The 26,737-nt window shown below is 39.3% G+C and overlaps 1 protein-coding gene across 1 annotated transcript in view; it reads right to left on the bottom strand.

Annotated features, from left to right (window-relative positions):
- The window catches only part of grid1a (glutamate receptor, ionotropic, delta 1a), a 275,638-nt gene extending 249,228 nt beyond the window's left edge, over positions 1 to 26,410 (bottom strand). The window contains exons 1-2 of the mRNA XM_030748669.1: positions 26,079 to 26,410; positions 24,404 to 24,559 (exon numbers count right to left, since the gene is read on the bottom strand). Coding sequence (XP_030604529.1) covers positions 24,404 to 24,559; positions 26,079 to 26,157 — 235 coding nt within the window. The 5' untranslated portion in view covers positions 26,158 to 26,410. The remainder of the gene's footprint in view (positions 1 to 24,403; positions 24,560 to 26,078) is intronic.
- Between the last annotated feature and the right edge of the window lie 327 nt (positions 26,411 to 26,737).

Raw genomic sequence — 26,737 nt, 5'->3', positions numbered from 1 at the left:
TGTTAAGACATAGTTTTTCAAATCTTCAAACTACACAGAATACTTTTAATCCTTCTGGCAAATCCTCAAAAAACATCGTTTTATCTGCATATTTTCAGATCAAGCACACAACCAGTCAGAAATAATAATACTGCTGAAACCAGTGTTCAGAACATGTAATCCAAGTCTTTCCAAACTCATGTTGTGTCTTACAGTTCTATAAAAATGACAAAAACTTCTTAGAAACATTTAGAAAGTGATGTGGATAAAACATCAGCATCCTATAAAGATTCAAGAGAGAGAGAGACAGAGAGAGAGAGAGAGAGAGAGAGAGAGAGAGAGAGAGAGAGAGAGAGAGAGAGAGAGAGAGGGAGACAGAGAGAGAGAGAGAGAGAGAGAGAGAGAGAGAGAGAGGGAGACAGAGCGAGAGGAGAGAGAGGTGACAGAGAGACAGAGAGACAGAGAGAGAGCAAGGCTTTCAGAAGGTCCCATCCTCAGCCAGGATCAACCAGGCATCCAAGTTTCCTTGAGGGAAATTTGTTGTTCCACACTATTTTCAGCAGTGTGGTTATGGGGTGTAAAAGTATCAGAGATTAGAAAGAACCAAGTAATTATTTTCTTTATTGACATTTTTTTTAACAACAAAAGTATTAAAAATATCTAGTTTCCATCATTTAAAAATAACATTTTCAGATCAGAAATGAAATGGGTTTGATTTGCAATGACATAAAAATGACCGTTATTGCCATTTTTGCTTGATAGTGATTAAATAATTAGCATTTTTTGGGATCATTTACATCAGTTGCCTGTGTTTTCTTGTGTTTAAATTAAAAATTGCAATCTTACCATTTTATATATTTATTTACAGATAGAATATTAACACATGTCAAGAGAGTTTTGCAGTATTTGCTTTATCTCACGTTACAGACTGACAGCCTAATAGAGGAATGAACAGGATTCGTGAATGACTAATTACAATGTGGTAGTTAATAAATCCTTCAGGCTTAAGTGTTTGTTTGCTTATCAGCAGGAATTCAACACTTGTCGAATTTGCAGAAATTTGGCTTTTGGTTCAAGGATGCTTAAGCAGAAGAGATGCAGATGTTTGTTAAGATGAGGGCAAGAAACATAGACCTCTTGATTAGGAGCAGCTTCTTTACTCAGCGTATCGCTCCTCGGCTTCCAGTGAACCCCAGAGAGTGGAAAGAATATGAACAGCAACAACTCCACGTCCACTACCTGTTGGCTAGTAATAGGGGAGAAGGGCGAGAAGTAATTAGTGAGGCTGAGTTTGTTATTGCTCCAGGGAGAAGAATGACCCCCTCCAACATGAAATATTTAATGGATTATGCAAGTGTCCATCCCCCAGGCACAGAGGACAGCGATGCCCTTTCATGCAGTATGCAGCCTTTTAATTTGTAATTTGTCTTGTTTTACTGAGTGATCATGTCCTCAACCTATGAGGTGAGCGAATCTGAAAACACACGTGCAGGCATACAGTATGAACGTCAGCGGTGAGTCACACACCGTCACACTCCTGCATATTTATTATAAAACAAAGAAAATCTTTGGGGTCATGTTCCTATACACTTACATAAAAACCTGTGCCAGAACAGTTTTTGTTTGTTTGTTTGTTTTTTTACGACATGCTGTCTAAGAAAAACAGAATGAGCAACATGGCTTTGCTGACATCTATGCATGAATCATAAATAAGAGAACGGGGACGGGTGTTTTATTTACGCCCTTGTTCGTCATTTGTTCTGCACCTATTGTTTAGAATTTTGATGTCTGACACCCACTGTGCTGTTTACTTAATAGCTCCCTACAGCCTCGAGCTCTTTGTTTAAAAGCATACATAAAATTATTATTCAGCTCAAAATGAATTCCTTAGTTCACTGTAACAAAATAATACTTCTGAAAGACAATTTTGTGTAGGTATACTTAGAAGAAAGGGGAGATTTTCTGTGCTGTCTGTTTAAATGTTGAAATAAAGTGTTATTGTGCAAACAGGGCCCCTCTGTGCCTCACTATGCCCTTGAAGAGCTCATGCAGAAGCAAAGAGGACTGCCATAGAGTGGTCTAATCAGCCTGTGACAAATCAGCCTCTTCTGCAGCTTGTTTTTCATTTGGATAATGCAGGCCTCCTCTTCTAAGTGATAAAACAACCTCTGTGGAGTGGACTTTACAGCACCAGATTAAATGTGATCACCTTGCCAGCATACCCTGAGAGATTGCCATGATTAACAGGCAAAAGAGAATAATGATAATCATATGCAGGATAATAGCCCATACCAAATGGCTGCATGATCTGTATATAAATCACAAGTCATTTCCCACCCTAAATGACGTGGTTATGGCTTCCGACGGGATTTAACGGAATAACAATCTCATTTTTTTTAACCCCTGTGTGGCCTAGATCATGTTATCCCCATATCAGTTCATAATATAAATGCCACTCCCATAAAATCTGGGTCATCAACTGTTGAAAAATGTATTTGTTTTACTTTTTTTTTCAGCATTTTTTATTTGACATCAAACCAAAGCACACGCAGCAAGGTTGAGACCTCATGAATGTTACAGTGAGGCTAATAACTCAGGGCAAATATTAGCTCAACTTCAAACAACACAATAATGACTGCATGAGAGCAGCTGAGTCAGAGAGTAAAATATTGTAAAATCACATCATGAAACCCCCTTGCAGTGGGTATAATACTGTAAAAGCATGTAAAAGTGTGTAAAAGGATGTGTATTTAAGTGTGTGTAAGTGTTTGTCTTTGTGCCCAACTCACAAGCCGGGTGTGGGAGACTGAAGAGTCTTGTGGACATAAACCGTATAATTCTGGGTGTATATATCCCTTAATGAAGGCCTAATCACATCAGAAAAAGCTTATGGCACAACACCAGTACTTTATTTTCCCATGTAAGCAGAAAGGGTTTTAGGTATTTATGCAGGCTGTACATCCACCCCAGAAAGAGCGAAAACTGGCAGCATCCCATGAATTAGAGGCAGTTCGTGCTCAGACTTAAATTAATTATCAGCAACTCATTTTGTTATATATGTAATACTGGCAGAGTTAGTATCCACGTAAGACGTCTGATAGGCCTTAGCAGTACCCCCAACCCTCAGGGAAATCGACCCCAGAACTAATCCATATAAGGAGGGAAATACATGATGAGAGAAAATGTAGAAACGGAGCGCATTATTAGACAGAAAAAAATAGAGTAACACATGCAGCAATAGATAGAACAGGAAGTAATGGGTAAACAAGAGGGACTGAATCCTAGCATTTAGTATGTAATGAGATTGCCTCTTGAGACTGAACATGAACAAAGGAGAAGGGAACGCAAAACAAATATGAACAAATCCACTACCAGAAAAAGAAACACTGTCTCCTTTCTCTGTTGTTGGCACAGTCATCAGTATTCATCAGCAAAGATGGAGAACTCTAAATTGAAGTTTGGGGCTTCAGTATGTTACTAAGACTGTCTTGGGCTGTACATGTGGCAAGCAAAAAAGAAGCTGCCAGGCAACTAATAACCTCTCCTGTTGATATTGGAAAAAGTCATCCTCCATTTTTGGCACAATTACCAAGTGTGATGGAAAGGTCACACTCATCAGGTTATATCTTGTCCTTTGTGATGAAGCATGTGGGGTAAATACCAAAGAGGCGTTATCTCCATCCGCTGAATGTGAATACCGGAGTGAGTAAGATGCTAAAATTGTTTCACTGTGCCAAACTGTGGGTGGGAAAAACATTTTTAGCATCAAACCCAACTTTAATTGTCAGGTGTAACACGTCCAATAAGTTTGACTCTGGTTTTGCATTCTGGGAAGAGATCTAGATGTAAGACAACAGAAATATATGCAGAAAACAGCAGCTGTTTTAGAGTATAGTGTTTACAGTATATAGTATATATGAACATGGTTTGTTTCGTTGTTAAGCTATAGTGCCACATATCAAGGAATTTAAATCACAAACAAAGGAACTCACATGGGTAACTATCAGGAAAACAATCATTTTCTTTGGTTAAAGCACGGGATGTTATCTGGAGATATTTACTCAACAGATAATTAGTTTAAAACTGTTACTCTAGACACAAAGGTATTGCATTAATTACCATTATTATGACAGACATTTTTTTGACACAGAGCACAGAAATTAGCTAAATATAAAACTGTGATACTGAAAGAGACAGACCTTTATGTTGCTCTGTAACTTCAAACATGACCTCACGCATGAAAATACGTTTATTAACTCTTGTAAAAACCCGATAACCATATACAATCCCTATAGCTCATGTTGCTAATTTGTACACACATCAATTAACAGGAGCTTTAATGCTAGAGCAGTACATTGGATGCAACAACTAAGGTATCTCATGGGTTGTTAATCATATTAGTCATGTCTGCAGTTAATGGGGCAGGCTAGAAAACTGAGCAGGAATAGCAGCATCTGTGTATTAAATAATAAGTGGGGCCTCATGAAAAATCTTAAAATAAAGTCTGTAAGTCTATAAATACTATAGTGATTGACACATTATTTGTCTATTTTATGTGTCTGTTTTATTGTTTTTGCATTATGGCATGCATGAGGTCTTTTTAATTCATGAGGTCTTATGTTAATTAATTAATGCACTGTCATTCAGAAGCTCATTAACAGAAGCATAATAATTCCTGCATACTTACTGTAAAGTGTAACAAATTTAAGTTTAGGCTTTCAAAGTTATATATGAAGGCTAGATTCCACTTAAAATAAACAAGTTCTAATAATTTCTAACCTCTCAAACACATACAAATCACAGATGAGACAACAATAACCACAAATCTTTTTTGTGCTCTGTAAAAACAAATGTTTTATTTATTACTATTACAGTAATAGCATTACCTTAAAAGCACTTTGCTGCAGCAGAGTGCTACTCCGGGTGACTGTTTTCAAGTGTACTGTATTCACTAATTCATGTTCGTGGATGGGTATAATCTTATCTGAATTACCCTATATGTAATAAAAGAGAACTTCAAAGGATCTTTATTAATTGTGTGACTTGAACTCTGGACTCCTGCGATTTCTGCTGAGTGGATGGAAAGACATCCCTTCCTTTGATCATTACAGCTTTTAGGGGAGGGAGGTGAAGTCATTTAGAAGCTGGATCCCTATGGGGAACTAAACGAGGGAATCATCAATTCAGACAGCATGGCCAAATCCTTTTGCTCAAACACTGCTGATCAGACTTAATCACAGGACTGTTATGCTGTGAACCCACGAAGAGGTTTGGAATGAGCCCAGATTCCGGATGAGAATGAGCCAGCTCCAGGGAAAGATGAATAGAACTTTGTTCCCTATAGGTTTTCATCCTTGTGCTAGTATTACAACACAAGTTTTTTTTGTTTTGTTTTTTTTTAATGAACTTAAAAATGTGCTGTCTGTCATGCTTTAAACCAGCCCCTCTGGTAGTGGGAGATTGGAAGTGCCCTTTGATTGTAGATAGTATAAATAAACTAAAATGTCTTTGTTTGCTAAACTAAATGTATTTGTGCATTGCATCAAACATAAAACACCAATCAATAGGGGCTGTTTGTGTTTCTAATTGTGCAATTCCCATCACCTACTAAAATAAATGAATTTGCACTATATCTTTAAAGACAAGGTTACATCCCAACTGCTAACAATGGCTGTACGAGAAAGACAAGAAAACCAAAGCCAGGCCTATACTAGAAAAAAAAACAAGAACTTGGTAAACACAAAAACTCTGAAAAGCTTGATAACAAGAAGTTCAAAGACAATTTGGCAATCAAAAAACCATCTGTAGTATAGCTGTCAAGGCTAGGCCAACAATGTTTGATTATATGTACAAAAACAATCTTATTACACCACAGACTTGTATGCATACATTACAATACATGCTATAATGTGAATAGTACTGCGTTAACCCCCCCAGCAGTGCCAAGTCTAAACTTTCCTACCTGAAATCCAGCTTTGTGTCCTGTTTAACTCGACAGACACAATCATATAATGTTCACAATCAAATAGCTATTTTTTATTTAAGTATATTACTAAGTTTAAAAGATCTGTTAACAGCCCAAGTCTGCAGGGTATTAAATGCTGATGTGCATAATTAGGAGTGGCAAAAAACTGTCAGAAAACAGAACAAAGGACAAAAGTAGAACCAGGTGATTAAATGCAAAATAAAAAAGGGCATGACAGACAAAGAGACTGAAACCCTGACAACTTTATTGCTATTAAAGTTCATATGAGCATCAGTGCATTTCAGATTGTTCATTGATTCAATTTTGGTAGAAATTCAATACATAATATTTTACTGCATGTTATTATAGAAAAAGTGAGAAAAAATGGGCATAGCCATCATTAAATTGGATTATAGAAATTTGTGGAATGATCCTATGAAGAATAAAAGAATTATTATAAATCACTTCTATTCAACGTCTGAGGTCACTAAATCACAGTTAGTGATAGCAATAATTAAAAATAATATATCATTATTGCCCAAAAACTGTGCTCCAAATACAAAGTTTTGTGTGAAATTGCAGCAAATAAACATCATAAATTTTAAGACCTCAGTTAAAATCAAGGTTGATGGTTAAATTATAAGACCAGCAGCTTGGAAGTTTTAAAGCTTTTCCCTCCCTCTTTCAGCAGCAGGATAAACTCTAGTCAAACTGCGCATGCATTCAGAAATACGGCAAAAGGTTGACGTTAAGAACCAATAAAAGAAGCTGATGGCTGTGTTGGATTAGAAAGGGTAAGAACAGCTGTGGTATGGCTTAGTTTAAAGGGATAGCAAAACCTGAATTGGCAGTGACAGCGCTGAAAATTGAGGATTGAAAGGCATTACAGGACCATTGAGATTATTGATGGTACATTCCAAGTGCCTTTCCTATTGAGACCTTGCGCTCTTGTAGGGGAACACTTAATCAGAGATTTGCTCTCTTTTGCAAAATCCTAAAATTTACAAGCCTGCTCCTTACTGGGGGGATGACACTGAGCCTCTGGGAAAGCACGTGTGTGCACACCTCCAGACAAATGTATTAACATTTCCGAACACATTAATGAATACCAACAGTGGCATGATCCTGATTTGGCCCGTGACAAAAGTCGTGAACATCAAACACCAAGTTGATGCCAGGAAGGGATTTTTGATCTAAAAATATAAATAGATAAATAAAGCAAAATAAAATCCCTTCCAAATGTTCCTAAACCAGAAAGGGCAGCTTGTCTCAATATTCTCTGTAGGTAAATCAAATAAAGCAAAACAATGAAGTACTGCAGCCTGTCATGAGAATTACTGACACGGGTGAATAGTGAGTTTGGAAGAGAAAAGACTATTGGTTGTTAAGGTCAGCTCTGATCCTGGTTAAATGACTTTAATATCATTCATATCAAACTTCAATCAAAGTTGTATCTTTTGAGATGCATTAAAAACTATTTTGCTGTAAGTACTTAATTCCACTTAAAAAACTAGAGAAATGAAACAGATGTGCGGTCTCAAGAGATATTGAAAGCAAACTCTTCAAAATAAATGGAAAAGAAGGCCAATTGGAGCCAGCTTTTGATATATTAAAATGGAAAGACAGCACACAAACCCACACTAAAATGATACCATCACCAAAGATCCCTGGAGAACCCAGAATCCCAGCAGCCACACTAATACATCAACTTTAACTTTCAGGCTGATGTATTTTCTCTCCCTTGGGCTCAGAAGGGACTTTGGCCATTACTACTAGCTCTTTTTCTTTTCTGAGACAGATTTAAACTGAATATTCCTGAGACCACCTCTGCTTTATACACCTCACTGAATAAGATGGCCAGACACCAACAAATCAAATGTGAGGTGAAGAGCATGTTTGCATGGGACACTTTGTTACTTTATATTTGTATAAGAAAAGAAACAACAAGAACAAATATATTTGATTTAAATTCAACTTACCCGAGTGGTTGCTGGACTTTGCTGAATAAAATCAGTTGCAAAGATGGAGCTGCATCAAAAACCTCCTTGTGATTGCTTTGTTCTCTAGCAGATTGCTGTAGCCACCTGTAGCATGAAATATGCTGACCTATATGCAAACACTTGCCATTTACTCTCTAAGCTGTAAGGAAACTATAAAAGTGACACAAAGTGGAAATGGAGCCCACTTGCCTTCAAAGTAAAAGTTGTACCATACCAACACATCTCAAAAGATACAACTTTTACTATGAAGGCAAATGGTCTCCATTTCCGCTTTGTGTCACACTTTCACAGTTTCACTACTACATGGCAGGTAGTGTGTCAGTGTTTGCAGGCAACTCGGTATCTTCCATGCTACTGCCAACCGCAGCAACATGCAAGCAACCAATGCAATTGTGAGGAGGTTTTCGGTGTAGCACCTTTTAACTCTTTACAACCAATTTCATGCTGGTGACTGCCAACAGCCTCCAGTAACCACTTGCCAACCAGTCACAGAATACACTTTTCTTTAGTGACTGGTGGTTCCCAGGATGTCACTGATTGGTCTCTAATCCTGTGTGAATGAGGCTTTAGGAACTGATTTCACAGCAACTGCTAGCAACCTCTAGCAATCATTTGCTACTGGTTGGGGAATACACATTTTCCCCTAGTGACTGGAGGTTGCTCCAGGGTCAATGACCAGTCTCTAGGTCTGTGTGACTGGGATCTATGTTGTAAGACTGTTATTTTGCTTCAATAACTGCTAAACTGTTGTTTACTGTTATTCTGAATCATCTCTGGGTATCAGCAAGCGTGCATCCACAGATCTGCAAATCTCATTTTGAGCCACGTTTCCCCACATGCGTTGTGTCACTTTATTTCAAATCTCCCACAAGTACAATTTAAAAGTGGACAAAAAAAGGCAAAGGCAAAACAAAAGAAAACAAAAAAGAAAAGTCTCTTAGCATCACCTTCACCAGTTACACCCAGTTGAAACTAGTTTCAAGTCTCTATTGTTCCTCCACTTAACTTTGGGGTATTTTTTTAAATCATATTCTGCCAAAATCTGTCTGTGACTATATGGTGACTCACTATTTTCCTGTTGGGAGTAGCGTAGGCAGCAAAAGATGGTGACAAGTTAACCTGCACTTGACCCATGATGACAGCCTTCCCTTCTTTCTTCACAGCCATTGGATAAAAGCCAGAGTTTAGAAAAGTGTCTGTCCTGTGGTGTTAACTTTCAAAAACTTTAGCCAATCAAACTGTGGGACATTGCCACAGTATGTGGGAATGGGTATGGATAAAAATGCTCTGCAGGCCACACACACAAAGCACAATACTTGGACACCCTAACAGAGAATCACATTAGGATTTTGTGAAAGAAGAGTGGCTAAATTTAAGGGACACTCCTCAGTATTTTGACACAATATCAGTATTAAAAATATTGCTCTGAATGTCTCCAGCAAGAGACTGGTTTTATTATATGATTACTGGGTTATTGAGAGGGAGAGAATCATTGCTGTCATGACAGATGCTTTCAATGCCAGCCTCATGTTCCTGCTTGTGCATTTATTTTCATGCTGTCAGTACTTCTGTTATCGTATCTTTCTCTCTGATTTTTACTTATCAACAGGTGGACAGAGTGAAATTGTTTTGTCAAGTAGGTAGCAGTTGCCATATCAACCAATGCATTGGATCAAGGCATTAGATTACACTGTCCAAAAGCAATCTGAAACAAAAAAAACAAAAAAAAACAAAAGCAAAGCCCATAACAATAATATAGAATAGTTTTATCTTGACATCTTGTTATGAGATTTTTGATGGAATACAATTCAATACATGCCAGTGCAGGAATAGCACATGAGTTAGTTTTTTGTGCACACCTACATCTTTTATATGTACACGCAGAAACACACACACACACACACACACACACACACACACACTTACATACATAGTGAACTCTCCCCAGTCACATTGCAACAAAACCACACATACTGTTTGTGCTGGAATGAGCATGACTATGGCCAAGACTTTCCACTTTTGTTCTGTTAAAAGAAGGCTTTGTTATGGCAGAGAGTGGGCACACAGAGAATCAGCGAGGGACAACTATTCAATTGGGAGATGCCTCATTTTCCTGTTCTTTCTTCCTGGTTCCACAGACTGCCAGAGCGTTGCTAGGAGGAAGCTAGCACTGCCAGAAATGATGACATTGCCTTGATAGACATCTTCCTGCTGTCCAAGAAAAAAGGGAAAGATAGAGACATGGTCTGAAATGCTGCCACCTCCTCCTCCTCCTCCACCACCAATTTGCCTCTCTTTCTACCCTCAAGGCAATCTGCTTCTCTTTTCTTCCCACTCATCTTTTCCATATTTTCATCATGCCTCTAAGACATTGTTCTTTTTTTTCCATTTGCCATTATTGTATTGGAGGGATGAGCTTCTACATACTCAAACTTTCTATAATGTTCACCCTGTTTGGTGTATTGAAAATGGAACACTTTTAAGCATTTCATTCTCTTTTTCTGTTATCTTGGACATAGCAGTGTTTGCGGTGGTCAAAGCAGGGAAAAATAAAGTCTAAGTGGCTCAAAATCACTTGCACCTACCTTATTTTTGCTCAGGGTAGGTTGGTTGTTTGTTGTTCTGTGTGCACCTTTGTCCAATTTCTACATGGATAGAGTCTCAGCCACCCTGTTACTCAGTTGGACAAATACAGCATCATTTGGAGTTGTCTTTTTCATCTGCCAGTGTGAAAATGTTCTTGTACTCCTTTTCCTTATCTATATGAAAAATGACTGTATCCAAATGGATCTAATTAAAACATTTTCTGTGGTTTGAACTAAAGACATGCTCCCATCTGGTTGTTTGAAGGCTGATTTCATGCAGTTAAAAGAAATTAAGAAAAATCCTACTTTTCATGCAATTAAACAATAGGCTGAGAGAGTTATTTTTTTAATACTTCTTTTTCCACTTATTGAAAAGAAAATGGGATCCTGAGGCACTATAGTACTCCCAAAGACAGTACAGAGAATTAGGGCACTCTGAAGGTTACAGTATATACATGAAATTCATACAATAGTTGATAAAATGAATTATGTAGTTCCCTTATGTAAGAGTATATGCATACACTTAAAATATTTAAAGCCACTTGTCATGTGTATGAACTCAAAACTTTACATTCTCTACTCTTGACTTAAAACTTGATTATATTCTGTTGCGGACATGGACATGGACAGCTGCAGACAGGACGACTAAGTAGTCATTCCTGTTATACTTCTTTGAAGTCTGCTTGAAGTCCACTGCCTGGGGCATATATGCAGTTGGTGCATTATAAAGTCTCTATGGATGAGCCTGTGTAGCCACAAAAAATTGTCAGGCATGTGGACATCTGCACAGACACTTGCACTCACCATAGACAGTATTAAACATGGAAGTAGCTTCCAGGTCAATAAAATGAAGCCATTGAGGAAGTGCTTTAAACTTGCATAGCTGTAGTTGCAAAATGCTCCCAGTCCTATAGAAGTCTATGGAAAAAGAGCTCTGTCTTGACCTCTAAACACTTTCCTGTTGAGTTTATGGACTCACACATGCATTTAGGGTCATATAATAAAGAAATTAAAAGCATTATATAAATTTATACTATGTCATACTATGTTTGAAAATGTAGGATTATCTGTGGTATAAAACTATACACTTGTCATGGTGTGCTGTGTGGCAGGAGAAGGTAGACCCCAAAATGCAGGACTCAAAGGCAGAGTAAACTGGAATGTGATTTTATTCAGCAAATGAAACAGGAAACTGAAAACACTAAACTGGGGCTGGACAGCTGCCAGAACTAAAACTGATGGAATCATGAAACCGGAAGACACAACAGCAGGGGGGATCATAGACGACAATGCAACAAGGAACAGACACAGACTGAGGACAGGGCAGGAGGCTCGGACTGAGCCGGACCCTCAGGACGTGACACCGGACTAGGCTCAGACTGAGCCGGACCCTCCAGACACTTGGGCTCTGGACGCTTTGGCTGCTTTCCACGCCTGCTGCGCTGCACTCGCAGCTTGTTCCTGTTTAATATCGTCACTAGAATCATTTTGTGAATTGATGATGGACTATTTTAGACAATTCAATGAGTTCTTTGAACTGATCCGCCAGACCGGAGGCCATATTGCTGCAGACCATGCAATGGTGCAGTGGTGTGGATTGGCGGTCAGGCGGCAGCGCTCAAATTACACAGACCGACCAACATTTTCTAACTATTTGGAAAGCGTACGCTGGGTGTTATCCCCCTCCCCCCGTCGTATGCTTTGTACACTCAGGAAAATGTAGATATTTGTGAATCGTCCCTAAACTGAAATGTGATTTTATTCAGAAAATGAAACAGGAAACTATAAACACTAAACTGGGGCTGGACAGCTGCCAGAACTAAAACTGATAGATGAAACTGGGAGACACACCAGCTGGGGGATCATAGACGACAATGCAACAAGGAACAGACACAGACTGAGGACTAAAAAATTCACACATAAGGTAATAGGGGAACAGGCAACAGGTGAGGGGCACAGCTGAAGGTAATAAACAAACGAGACAAGGGGAAGCAAAACTAAACACAAAGCACAAGGAACAAGGGACTATCAAAGTAAAACAGGAAACACAGACACGGGACAGAGACGCAGACTAGTCACAACACTGGGAATAAAACTCAGTACAAAAACACAGGAGGCCAGGGACATGACAAAAGGACAAAACAGACACAAGAACACAGACGCAGGGGAGATAGGAACAAAAGGGAACTAGGAAATCAAAATGTAAACAAAAACTAATAAGACAGAAACTAAGATGAAAGATCAAAACCAAAACAAACTTGGAACATAACAGAACTCAGTGAAAACAGAACCTACAAGAATAAAACAAAATGCTGGGCACACGGCCCAGGACCATGACAACACTTACTGGCTAATGACTTAAGATTGTCAAGGGTGTCGCAGTATACATCCATCTTTTATACTGTCTGTGGGAAGGCTAAGTTATCTCCTTCTGATAGTTGTTTTTGTTGAGAAATAGAAGGGTTTCTGTGCACTGACATACTAGCGAGCTTTTAATTTAAAATTGCTGAGTTTGTGCTTTAACAAGAAAACAGCATCAAACAAGGATTCATACATATATTAATCAAACAGATCCAATTAGAAATGAGAAATTTGCCTTATTGCATGCCTTTGTCAAATAAAGGCCCGTTATTTATTTACTATACTGTTTATTTATTGGGATTACTATATTTACTAGTAAATGACATGGAGGAGAGAGTGCACTGCATTTTCAAATTTTATATTCTTGTTCATCTTCTGTTTGTTTAGAGTTTCCAAGGCAACAGTAACACCATCATCACAGTTCCAAATCACTGATTAAAAAAAAAAGTTCATTAACATCAGAACTGAAAAAAATGGGAGTGAATAGTTCTAAAGAATTCAGTCTAAAATCACACTACACGCTGCATGACTTTATCTGCCAACTGTAAACTCAGTCAGCTGGAATATCAAAGTCACATTCATCATTAAATGTGTGCCCAGCTAAGTGGTGTCTATCACAGAGGTAATTTAAGCCATGTGGTCAGTTATTTACAAGACTTGCAAGACAAAATTAAAAATAAGCAATTGGCCTACTCATGGAAACATAATTTTCAAATGTATAAATGAACAAAGGATTTTAAAAAGGTGCTTAAAAGGATAGAACTAAAACCTGGTAATATAGTCCATCCATTCTCTGCAGCTTAGTCAAAAAAGTTTGTGGGGCAGTTAAAATCTATCATTGATAAATTAGTGTACACGCATAAACTGGTTGTTTTGTATCTGATTTTAAGATCAAGTTCTGTGTATAGATGCACAGACGCTGCCATCCTTAAAGGCCTCTCTAACATAGCTAAGCACAAAGTTCATTTCCTTATGGACTCTCCATCCTTAGATTGTGTTACACACGCAGTTTGTGCACATAGCACTGATGTTGACCCCTAAAATCTCTCAACCTCAGAGAAAAGGGCAGATAAAGTATTTCAGTTTCACCACAATTCTGTATGTCTACATGAACTTCTAAACCTTTGGAGCTTGTGTTCATTCGAGCACAGGACAAAGCTGGAGACATGACTGTGTGCAGTTCAGCCAGGGTCACAGCAGTGGTTTTGTAGTTTTTAGCCACAAAATAAAACACAAAAATACACATCATCTTCCTACATTCAAGGAAGATGATTTGTAAAAGACAAGGATGTGCAAAAGTCTGTGTGACAGGCAAAAGACACTCAAAAAACACAATTATGCATGGAATAAATGCCATATCAGGCACACTAATTATTTACACACTCCTAAACTGCTTTTATCCTTCTTTGTGAGACAAAGAAGCATGGGGTGATTGACGTGACAGTGGAAAAACTGTAGTTACAAAATCCTTTAGCAACATAATGACTGTGTGTCTCAGACTGACACGATAATGCGAGATGATGAACCTTCTCTGTCTCGATCAAGTGAGAGAATGAATCATTCACATCGCCTTGGGTTTGAGAGGGCTTAAAGACACAAACAGCATATTAACACTGCTCTCTTCACCATCTTCTTCTCTGAGTACAGTGATCCTCGTTAACCTTTGAAACCAGCATGCAGGTGAAACAAAAAGAAGTCAGAAGCCTTTTTGAATGCTTGAAAATGCTTCGTCTATCGTGTGACCCCTAGTTCAATCTTTGAAGAAGAAAAAAAAAAAAAAAAAAAATCAAGACATGGTAAGAAGGTGATACCTTTGTGAGAACACTGTGCTTTCCACAAAGTGCAGTACCAATCAAAAATCTGGTTCAGCACCAAAAGTGGCCCCACAAAGTAAATCTTGAAAAACTATCATGCTATGCAATGCCCCAACACAGTTTGACACCCATCTATAGGACAATAGTCAATATTGGTGATATCAACAAGATGCATAACCACATAAAGATTTGGCTGGGAACATGAACTAATAAACAAACCAAGATGAGTACAGAAACTAAAGCAAACCTAAACTGGGAGGAATAGCTAACCAGAGAACACAAGGAACACAGCGAGCACAGGAACAGCCCACGGCCACAATGACAACAAGACTGCCAAAAGACAAGAGGAAGACAGACAATAAATACACAAAGGGATAATCAGGGAACAGGCAACAGGTGGGGCACACAGCTGAGTGTAAATCACAAAACGAGACAATGAAGGAAACTAAATGTAGAGCACCAGAGACAAAGACTGACAAAGAAAAACAGGAAACAACAGATCACAGAGACAGGAACGTAACACTGGGAGGCAGGCATATGAATGAATATAAACTTAAGGCTACCAGGAACTTAACTAAAGGTACAGAATGTGAGCACATGAAACAATAAAACAATTCAGTAGACTCAAAGGCAAATTAACGAATTCAAAGTCCATTAAACACAAACACATTAGGTTGCAGACCCAGGACCACAAGATCTTTCTTACATGTGCTCAATATTGAAAAATTGTTTATTTAACTGCAGCCAGTATCCTTTCCTAACCCCCACTAAGTGGTTTTAGAGTCTGAACCTAACCTGACAATAAAATAAATTGAGAAATAAAAATTATATCAATGTGACGCAAACCTCAGTCTCATGGATGAAAGTCACATCCAGCATGTGCTAACATGCAGACATGCTCAAATTTTTGTAAATCTAATAAATAATAAATAATTGCTTGCTCAAGGATGCCAAGGGTACAACTTTTTAACATGTTATTGGTGAATTTAGCCTGTTGGTCTCCAACACGTTTACACTACTTATCTTTTCAGAAATGCTTCATTTCAGGCAGAAGGATCAAATGAAACATATAATTGTCAAGAGAGAGCACATTTAAATTTATTTATATTTTATTGAATATTTTAGCCATGCATGGAAATATGTCAATCTCATATATTTGTACATATGTGAAAAGCATAACTATGAAGTGGTGCCAAGTCATCTGTTGGAGCGACACTATCATTTGTTTGCTATCGCAGCAAGGGTGCTTTGGAAATACCAACAAACAACAGCAAGCTCCTTATTCCTGGTTTTATATATGATGAGTGGGTCATGTTGGTGTGGCGTGGGTGTTTGTTTGGAAGGAGGCCTTTACTTAGATGCGCTTAACACTGATATAATTAAAGAAACAACAAGGGATTCAATAAACTCGGTGCTACAAGATTTTACAAGCGTGTTCAAGCAGTGATTAAAACCATGACATCTAGCTGTGATTACACCTACAGAAAACTGACGCTGGGTTTGCTGATGAATAGGGTAGTACAACAGGAATTAGGCCTACACATCCCACGAGTGCTCCTGGAATAATTTGTCTGGATATGATAATTCTGTGGATTAGATAACGTGTCAACTGTTAACTCACTTGGCTAAAATAGGAAATTATTTACAGTATCTGAGAATTACCTCTTATCATCAGCTGTGACAATGTGTAAGTAAGAAAAGTAGAGCGCAAGTGCCTTGTTGGGTTTTGTATCTCACCATTACAATTAGCCAGTGTATTCTGACATTAACAGCTTGCTCTCTGCTGTGATGTATTAGATCAAATACTGGTAAAAGGAAAAACAGCCAGTGGGTAAGTACAGGCTCAAGACAGCATCACTATGAGTTCAAAAAAGCAGAGTAATTATGCAAAAGCTTGTGATGATTCACTGTAGAATATACTTATCAGGCAAACTGATGTATATTTATACTGGGCTGCACATTTGACCCACTTTTCAGAGATGTCTGCATGTTTCGCCCTCTAAACTCTTTTTAGGCTTTTACTCATGAGGTTTAAGCTGGGTTTTGATTTCACTCAGAGAGAGCTTACACACTAGCTTAGCCTCATCTTTGGATAAAATCCATGTTGCCTGGCCATGGTAGAGAACCCATGGCAATGTGAGAGAGACAGAGAGTTAGAGAAGAAGACTGTGAAGGGATTCTTTTGACAGATGGTCCCACTTGGTAGTCATGTCTGTGGGCACTAATGCAAACAATGGCTCCCAAATACATTTTGGCATCTTTTCATCAATAAGGCTAGTGAGCCGAGTCGGCAGTTTCACATGATTTTGCCCTTCTTGTCTTCCATACGGTCCAAGATTTTACAGGCTTTGCGCCTTTTTTTCCCCCTTTTTTCCCCACTGCCTTCAGCCATCTCCATCACCCTGTTTTCTCCCTCGCTGTCACACTTGCTCACTAGTTCACTCTGCTTCACCCCTACATTCACCAAGGCTTCTAGTCCAATTCCACCCACAACCAAACCCCATCTCCCTCCTCCTTCTGTCTGCAAGAGTGTGACATCAGAGATAGCCGCACAGCATTTATTTGGCCAACTTCTGTTTAGGCTCTAATAGGATTTACTCTGGGGCTGATTTTCTGCTCTTTGTCTTCCGTCCTGGAATGAAGTCTTCTTGCAGCCAATGGTGCAGGTGGTGGGTAGTAAATTATACACACTTCCCTCAAAGCTAGTCAACATCACAAGTGAGTGAAAGGGGGGAGCTGAAAGCTCCCATCACCAAACTGCTTTCATGACCAACACTACCTCTCACAAAACCACAAAATCACTTTTTAAACACATCCACAAACCTGCATCTAAAAGCCCAACACAAACACTCACACATTACAGCATATTGCCACACATATATTCATACAACCATGCGCAAACAAACAAATCCTCTCCCAGCATTCATACACCCACTCTGCCTCCCCCACCACCTCATCTCTGCCATCTCAGCACACTTTAGGCAGCTCAATAACATCGAAGCATAACGGTGTGTGTACAAAGAGAAATGATGCTAGTAACATGTGGGACTGCGATGTATTACAACGGACGGAGGCCGAGGGCCTCATCAACATCAATCTGATTGAACAGGACATCTCCTCTGGGCCACCCCCACCCCCTCTCCCCATCTTGCTGTGTATGAGTCTCATTCGGTCTCTCTCGCTCTAACAGGTAGAGTAGTATTGATGGCCAATCCCCAGCGGTGGTTGGGGGCTGTTTGGGGTCATAGCAAAGCACTAACATCTGTCATAGTGTTCTCTGCAGCTCGTTATAAATCTGTCACACCAAAGAAGTCAGGAACATGAATAACACATGGGACTGAGAAACCTGTGGTGGGGAAAACATATGTTGCGTGTTCACGTGCAAGTATAACAGGCAGCTTGTTGGGTTATGTGTGGCATGTGTTTAGCTGTTCTGATAGATGCAGATTTTATCCAGTCCTCATAAATCAGATACTCCTGTCATATTGGAAAATCAATGCAGGTGTTAAATGTCTTTTAAACAACGATCACAGGAACCAGCAGAATGAATATCGCCTGTCATTGTTTGACAGCGCAAAATGACCAAAATAATATCCTCTGATGCCAAATTTAGTAATTCCGCATGCTAGTTCACCAGAGGAATAATCTGTCAAACATCTATCAAGATTTGTATTTTGTTCAGTTAAAAAATGTGTCCACTTTTTAAATGGGTCTTTCCTTCATATGGCCTTCAGGTACAAACAGCCATCATACAACTCAGAAGACATTAGTCAGGCTTTTACACAATGACACCCCCCGCCCCCTCCCCAACATCCTCAGTCAAACATGCCAGTATGAAAAGTGATGAGAATACTTTGAAGTCAGCCCTCAGCTGTCTGCCAGTGTGGCAACATGGGGAGTGTGATGAATACATAAATGAACAAAGGACCAACATGAATGCATGCCACTCTCTCTAATTAGAGCAATATTATAATTCTGACTATGTCACGGACTAAACAGAACTTCTCAGTTTCATGAAAAGCCAACAATAAAATCTGCATTGCATTGCTTTCACTCTCTTTCTCAGTGTATTTACTTGTGAGACTTTGTAAAAAAAAAAAAAAAAAACTTGTTTCCACACTTCGCAACCCTGTTTGCCCAAATTAAAAGATTACTAAAATCCCTGCTTGTGGTGGCATTTAGCAGGCTGCAGATGATTTCTTTGAATACAGATCAGATGTGGCATTTAAGTGTACTGAAGCTTTTCCTGAAGTTAATCAGCAGACCGAGTCTTTTGACACCAAAGTCAAAACCACTTTTAAAGTCTTTAGGGTTATTTTATAATTGGATACTTATAAACATCTCTGAGCTACTTTCAAGAAGAGTCTGAGAACTGCCAAATGAGACATCTGTTGCAAATGTCGAGGCTACGTGACATAGACGTAACCCACCGCAAGAGAGCAGTTCTGACCAGCTGTTCCTGTACAGCACAGAAGACAAAACCTGCAGGCCTACTAAGCATATCCACCAATTGACAGCCTTGACCTCTCTGTGTCTCTTTCCTTCTGCATTCTGATCTCTCTCTCTCTCTCTCTCTCTAAACATCGCTGACTTTGGCTATTCTAAAGAAAAGGTTCATTATCTTTCAGCACACAGGTCTCAAAGAGCATCCCCTGTGGCACTTATGCTTTTGTGAATGCCTTACATATAGAAGAGCAGGTGTGTAAATCTACAAAAATGCACTGTCAGTTACATAACAGTTATAGCTGTAATATTACTAAAGGGTGACCTGTGCAACAAAAGAAGTAATATTTTGCCTTTGAAATTGCTCAGAAGAGGTAAAAAAACGAATTATAAAAAGGCAAGGAATGTCTGCAGAGCAACTGTAATGTGAAGCAAGAAGTGAGCACACATTTTAGAAATATTACAGCACCAAACACACTTTTTCATAAATATAAAACCATAATTGCATATTTTTTAATGTTCATTCCTAAGTTCTACAAAATGCACAGGATCCCATCATCCTTTCATGTGGGATCAGAAGCTCAAATCAAGCAGGATGCCACAAATTTAAGCTAAAAAGAGGGTAGATGATCCATTTCATGTGTGTTCATGTGTCAGAGCTTTCATTCACCCTATCCATAATCTAAAAAAATATATATCTACACTGCTATGTAGCCAGTTAAATGTTATGATTCATTTCAGAGATGAATAATATATGAGCACTCAAATTTTCACATCAATAAACTCTGGAATATAGCAAAGCCCCTTCTAAGGTTCATCAGTGAGAAACAGAACTCTGGTATGCCTAAATATGCAATATTTACCATACATGTCCAAAGGATCTGTTGTATTACTCTAGTGAGGTGAACCATCCCTTTCAAATGCTTAATTTTCTCTACAGTTTTGACTAGGAACTGTGTGTGTGTGTGTGTGTGTGTGTGTGTGTGTGTGTGTGTGTGTGTGTGTGTGTGTGGTGTGTGTGTGTGTGTGTGTGTGTGTGTGTGTGTGTGTGTGTGTGTGTGTGTGTGTGACCTGCAGCTATTCCCGCCCCTCACACACAGGTTTAGAGACAGAAATTCCCTTCTGGATTAGAAATAGCAAAAATGCATCATAATGAATGCCTTACTATTACTGCAAATTAGAACAATCACCTGAAACAAACTGGGTTTTAATGAGCAGATTACAAAGATGCATGAGAGACATGTTTAGTTGCAGTCTTGTGTCTGCCTGTGCGGAGGTATTTGGTGTAAGTGCCAACCTGGTTAGCTTCCCATTCAGGCTTTTTCTTTTCAGGAGTTTTGGTCAAGATTGCCTTTGTGTTTTCAGTGCACTGCTTGAAGTGGTAGTATCTGGATTTTTTATTTTTTTTTGTAAACAATTGATTTTCAAATAACCAAGTAATTTCATAATTTTTCCAAGTATCTCCCGACAGCTGCAGAAGCAACCCCGCAACTTCAGCAATCAACTCCCGATTAATCCTATCTAGCCTACGTGGATGTTTTACATTCTGAAGTGAATAAATAAAAGGTATATACCTCTGTTGCAACATTAATTAGCTTATTAAGTTACCTGCAGGCTTTCTACAGCCCACTGAAGTGCTTATGATGGATTAAAATAACTGTTAGGTAATTAACAGGGGCTGGTCAAACTGCCTGATCATCGTCCCTCTGTGTAAAAAGACATAAAAGTACAAACAAATCTATTACCAAGATTTATGCAACATTTTTAAATTTACAGGGACAATAATAATGAAAGGGCAGCATTACATCACAATTACACAGCGAGTAATGAGTTGTCATAGATAGACACTCACATGGAAGATATTGCATTATCAATGCCAACACTAAGGAACCATTATATCAACTTTTGTCATTATGGGCTGAGCAAAGGACAAAGAGAAAAAAGAAAACTTCTTTGAAATCTATTGGCTTACAGGGATATAAAGGGCAAAGAATTAAATCCTCCTTGACATTACCTTGGCAGGGGTTAGACGAAAATAGAAGGTCACTGGTGGTGTGGTGTATGAAGAGGACTCAGTGGGACAGAACACTCAACAAATTACTGAGGAGGAAACTACCTTTCTTAACTGTGATCAGATGGCTGTGTTTTCTACCTGCTTTGTTTTAAATGTATTCTTTCAATCATAATGGAGACACGTGGTGGGGACTGCACAAAATAGTGAAACAGCTCATAAAAAACAGATTTTAATATTCATGACTGTTTGAAAATCTTTATAAAAACTTCTTGTATTTTGACCACACAACTGCAACAATGTTGTCTTATGATACATGGCATTTTATGAGCCGTTTACATTATTTGCATATTGTCTAAATGCTCAACCAGCAACTATGAATTGTAAAAAAAAATCCGCCTTACAGGCTGAACTTTTCTTGAAATATGCATAGGTTCTAATTTACATAATGACAACTTTGCTGTCCCCTTGCTTCAATTTCCCCTGCAAGAAAGAAAAGGATATAAAAAGCAAGTTTTGTTTCTTATGTAAACTTAGTTGCCCCAGAGGACAAACTTCTACTTTTAAATTAGGAGGAAAAATCTGGGGTGAAAATTTTAAGATGTATGAAAAATCGTATTTCTTTTCTCCTCACATTTGTTATGGAATTATTCATTTGTGCCATTCATGAGAAATATTATACACATAAGAAATTCAGCGTTGTAATGTTTTGTACTGTAAATCACGTCGTGTCTTACTACATATGCTTTAGCCATGGTGAGAAATTCACCTATGCATGATTTATTCTCTCTCAGTCTTGGCAGAGAATTATATGTATATAATTATTTAAAATCTTAGGTGTGTAAAAACCAACTGCTTTTTTTTTTCTATTTTTAACACAAAGGCGATGGCATGTAAAACCTATGGGTCTCATGACAAGCATCGATGTTTGTGAGTTTCCACTCTCAGTGTTGAAATCACCCTGTTCATTCATTTCAGTTGTTCCAGACTATAAATAGGACAGCAGCTGCCAGTTGTGTGGTCAGGCGGTATATCCAGCCAGCCTTGAGCTGTCATGTTTAAACGATAAAAGCGTGGGAGGACTGAATAGTTGAGTGTTTCTGTTTGTATGGCATCTGTGTGACTTCCTCATTAATATATGTTCTACTAGCACAAGGACAAAGATAGCCAAATAAGGGCAAACTTGACACTACAACTACTTGTCTCTGGGCTGGCAAATTTTCCTCATCACCTCATTGCCGTCTCCTGCTCTTCTTTAGTCGTCTCATGTTTATTCAGGTCTTGATCATGATCTCCCCCCCCCCCCCCCCCCCCCCCAAGTTGCTGGTACTCATGGACATTTTTTCCCCTCTTTGCTCCTCTCATCCTTAATCTTACTTCCTTCTATTTTTTTTCCACCACTGTATCCTGCACCTCTGTAATCTCATCCTCATTCATCTCACTCACTCACCCTCCTATCCCCTCCCTGTTTGTGCCCACCTCTATTCTCCTCCCTCTATGCCTCACAACGGCAAGGTCCTGACTGCCACTCACAGCAGGATGGCAGCGAACAAAAGAGCAAAGCAAAAGGTTAACTTATCCCAGTTGTCACTCAACATTCACCAGCCTGCATTGTGCATAGTGCAAGAATCTGAGGCCGCCCATTGATCCTCATGTCATTGACTGCACATTATTCCCAACTCTCTCCAGAAATCAACCACTTAAATATTTAATTAGCAGGAGCCTGGCCATAAACAATAATTAAGAATGCTAAATGATACCCAATCAAGGGTAAAGAAAGGCAGTTTATTCAGAGGTAATAAATGCTGAATTATTTTCAATAAGAAAAAAAACAAGCTTTGCAATGAAGAAAAATGATCTTCTAGAACTTCTTCTGTGTGTCTATAAGCTTTTGTGCACACATTGTGTTGTGTGAAAATACTGTCTAGGTCATTGTCAAAAGAAACCATTGTTAAGATAATTGGTATGAGTTAAATGTGTACATTCTCATCAAAGTTTAGGGGTAAAGTTTCATCTTTGACTGAGCTGCTAAACTAATTAGAGTGAAGCACAAATGGTGAATGATTTGCTAGTCAGTCAGTTTAATTACTACATTTTTGCATCTCAAGCAACAACGATTGATAAATTAGACGAGTCATACATGTCTGTAACACATTTTTCATCTTATCTCTGCAGCAGCAGCTGGAAAATGACTGTATACTTGTGGATGAGTTAAGACTCATCAGGATTTAAGTTTACTTTTGCAAATTTGAAGCAGAATAGTGGATATTTCTGACATTGTTAGGAACCACAGCTAAATGACAAGGGATAATTATAGCAAACGGCGAGACATATTATCATCTTTTGCCTGTCAGGGGCACTATGAATAGCAATGAGTCATCAAGGCCTTTGTGCAACTGGGGACAAAAGTAGGATCTGGTAACTAAGTGCAGGGGACATAAACAGCTTTTGAAGTTCCCCAGAAACCTATTAAAGTCTTAATGATTCATTTCAGCAGAAGAATGTTTAATCGCCTTTTGCAGTCTGTTCAGCATCTCTGAGAGATAACCTTGGCTGAAATTATCTCATTATTAATTTCCCGTGGAGGTGTGCTATGTGTGTTAATTTTATGTTGAGATGCGTACATCCTGGGCACCTACAGTATGGAAAATCCAAACGAAGCAGACAAAACATGAACAAAACTGTGGTGTTTATCACCCAGAGAGACATACAAAGCCAGAAATATTACTCTCCCATGATTACATAACTCCAGGATTGGTGGGGGAACTTCATTTGATCGTCTTCAAATGATTTTCATACACATATAACATTTTATCTTGCTGTGCTCTAACTCAATGCTTCCACCTAGCTTTTCAACCACAGAAGACACCTTGCTTTGGTACAGTGGCAGAGCGCTTTGCAGGTGGCGACGCACACACACATACACCTACGCGCGCACACACACAGCTATTTCCCTCGCTCACAGATGCAGATGAATCATCATCATTGCCTGCTCTACTAGCCATCGCTTCAACGTGTGAATGAACAACACTCTCTTGGGGCCCCAGCGGATCAGGACAGTCAAGATTACCACGCAGCAAATACCGGACTTCTTGCGTGATCATAGCTACTGAGCGAAGAAGATGACCGGCTTCCTGACGTCCCACGCTGCCCCAAGTATTAAGATTACAAAAAAAAAAAAAAAAAAAAAAAAAAAAAGATGCGGCAATATATTCCAAGGGCGGGGGTGGGTGGGGGAAGCTTACCTTCTTGCACAGCCTGGAAAGGGTTGTTAGGCTCGATAAGTTTCACAGAGTGGGTGATTTTCTCGCTCTGGAGAATGTCATCGCTCAGACTCAGGTCTGAGATGGCAAGTTGGAAAATCTCGTCATCTCTTACAGCGTTTTCTTCGAATATGGCACCTGTTGAATAAAATAATAAATTATTTCGAGAGTTAAAAAAAAAAAAAAAAAAGCATGGGACTAATGTGTGCGCTATATAGTTTGATATGGAAACAGACTAGTGAATGAATTTCATTTTTACTGTGGATTCACTGCGGACAATATAGATTTTATTGCCCAAAGCCTGCCAAAGTGATGGACTGAATAGTGGTGTATGGAATTGTCTTTTTTTCCGGTTTATTTGCGATGAATTTACTCCTAAAGTTAAGCGTCTCCGGAGATTTCAGCACCACGGAGAGCGATCCGATCTCTCAACAAACCACTCTAAAATCCGATACACGCGCTGCATTAGTTTCAGTCAAACTTAGGAAAAAAACCTTAATATCTGCCATGCCTACCAAATCAGTGTCACCCTACCCACGGAAGGCCTTATGGGGAGGCATACTGTGAAGCTTATCACCCCCCACCCACCCACCCCTCCTCTGTTTATCAAAATGGCATCAGCTGCTATTGGGAGACTACATATATCACGGAAAGGGGTTTCAGGGAAACGAGAAGAATAATTGGGGTACACTAACGTTGTGTGGAGTATCAGCCAATATTATCTGGATAGAGTCCCACCGCTGTATTAAGCTAGTGACTGAGCACCTGCTGCTGCTTGCCAGACTGTTGCAGTAAACAGTGAGCAGCAGCAGCAGCAGCAGCGGCATAGACGAGATTTGCTCACAGTGACACTGACATTTTTATCTGAGATTACAACGCTAGTCATTAATGAAAAGTGGGCAAAATTAAGGTAATTATGTTTCACAACTATCAAATGAAACGTACTGCGATGTTTAAGGGCACACACAAGATCGTTTGGACACCGTGGTGAGTTTAAAGCATCCCCACATCTCTGCAGCTCTGGTTTGAAGTTTGAGTACAAAGAGGCACTATGTGATTTGCATCTCTAAAACGAAACTCCACTGACATTCCCTCTATCTTTGTTTTTGACATTGCAGTCACGTTCCGGGGAAAGTTGAGGCTTGTAGGGTACACACAAGAGGTAGCTTGGTCTAAAAAAAGCCTCAGCCATTTGGCTATTGCACATTAATTTCTTCACAGCTTCACTGAAACAGGCCTTTCTGCTTATTGTAAACCGTTTTGGAGGACAGGACTGCGGTTCAAAGGCAGACAGTGGTGTGATTTAGCTGTGAAGACAACATGAATACAGCGATCTGTCGTCGAAAAGTGAAAGAAATTACTCTGGAAAATGAGGTGTAAATAAATAAGAGTAAATAATACGAACAAAATAGCTCTAGTGGTGAGGGTCAGTGCATGGTCATCTACGAAACATCAACTTTTCAACTCGCTGGGGAGTCAAACTGTTTCTTAAACACAGGATGCAAGCTGAACAGACTATTTATCCCGCCCTCTCACCAAAATCCTGTTATCACGGCAGTATAAGCTGGCTGACCTTTATTCCTGCACCTCTGTACACCTGACTAACCCAAACCAGTTTTCTTTTTTTTTCTTTTTTTTCTTTTTGCCGGACGCTTACCAATATGTATGATTGAGTCCGCTTTGGCCGAATTGCATTGCAATATCCACAGGGAAAGGCAGATCAGCAGCAACTCCATCTCGGGATTTCAATGAGGCGGATCATCCAAGCTCTGCTCGGCTGTCCTGTACTGTCCAAATGGAGCACCCAAAAGAAAAAAGAAAGAAAGACAGATGATCAAAACCCAGTGCCAAATAGTACCACGATCCTCCTCCTGATAGACAAGACCCGCGTAAACCCTATAGAAATGACTACAGTTTTTTTTTTTTTTTCCCCTCTCTCTCTTGCTCTCTTTTAAACCAACAAAAACAAGCCGACCGCAGGAAGGTGGGCTCAAAAAGACCAGGGCAAACCGACGGGGACCCGAGGTAAGGCTGAAAAGACAGGTAGCCCTGTGAGAGAGACCGGCGTTATCACTCTCGCCTCTCTCCCTGCGCTCCGGCGTCTAAAGCATGGCAAGCAGCAAAATATGCGGAGGAGGGACACCCCTCCAACAACACACGGAGAAACGCTCACATACACACTCCGAAAAAAAAATCACTCTCTTCAGTCCCGTCTCAATCACGTGACTGCAGAGACTTCACGACTCGGGTGCTTTTTCGACAAGCCGGGTAGAAATGAGTTGGACTAGCCGAAGAAAGACGCGTGGACAGCCTATA

Source organism: Archocentrus centrarchus, chromosome 15, assembly GCF_007364275.1.
Source record: "Archocentrus centrarchus isolate MPI-CPG fArcCen1 chromosome 15, fArcCen1, whole genome shotgun sequence".
Classification (NCBI taxonomy): domain Eukaryota; kingdom Metazoa; phylum Chordata; class Actinopteri; order Cichliformes; family Cichlidae; genus Archocentrus; species Archocentrus centrarchus.
Note: the sequence above shows the minus strand (reverse complement) of the source record. Positions and strands in the feature narration are given on the sequence as shown.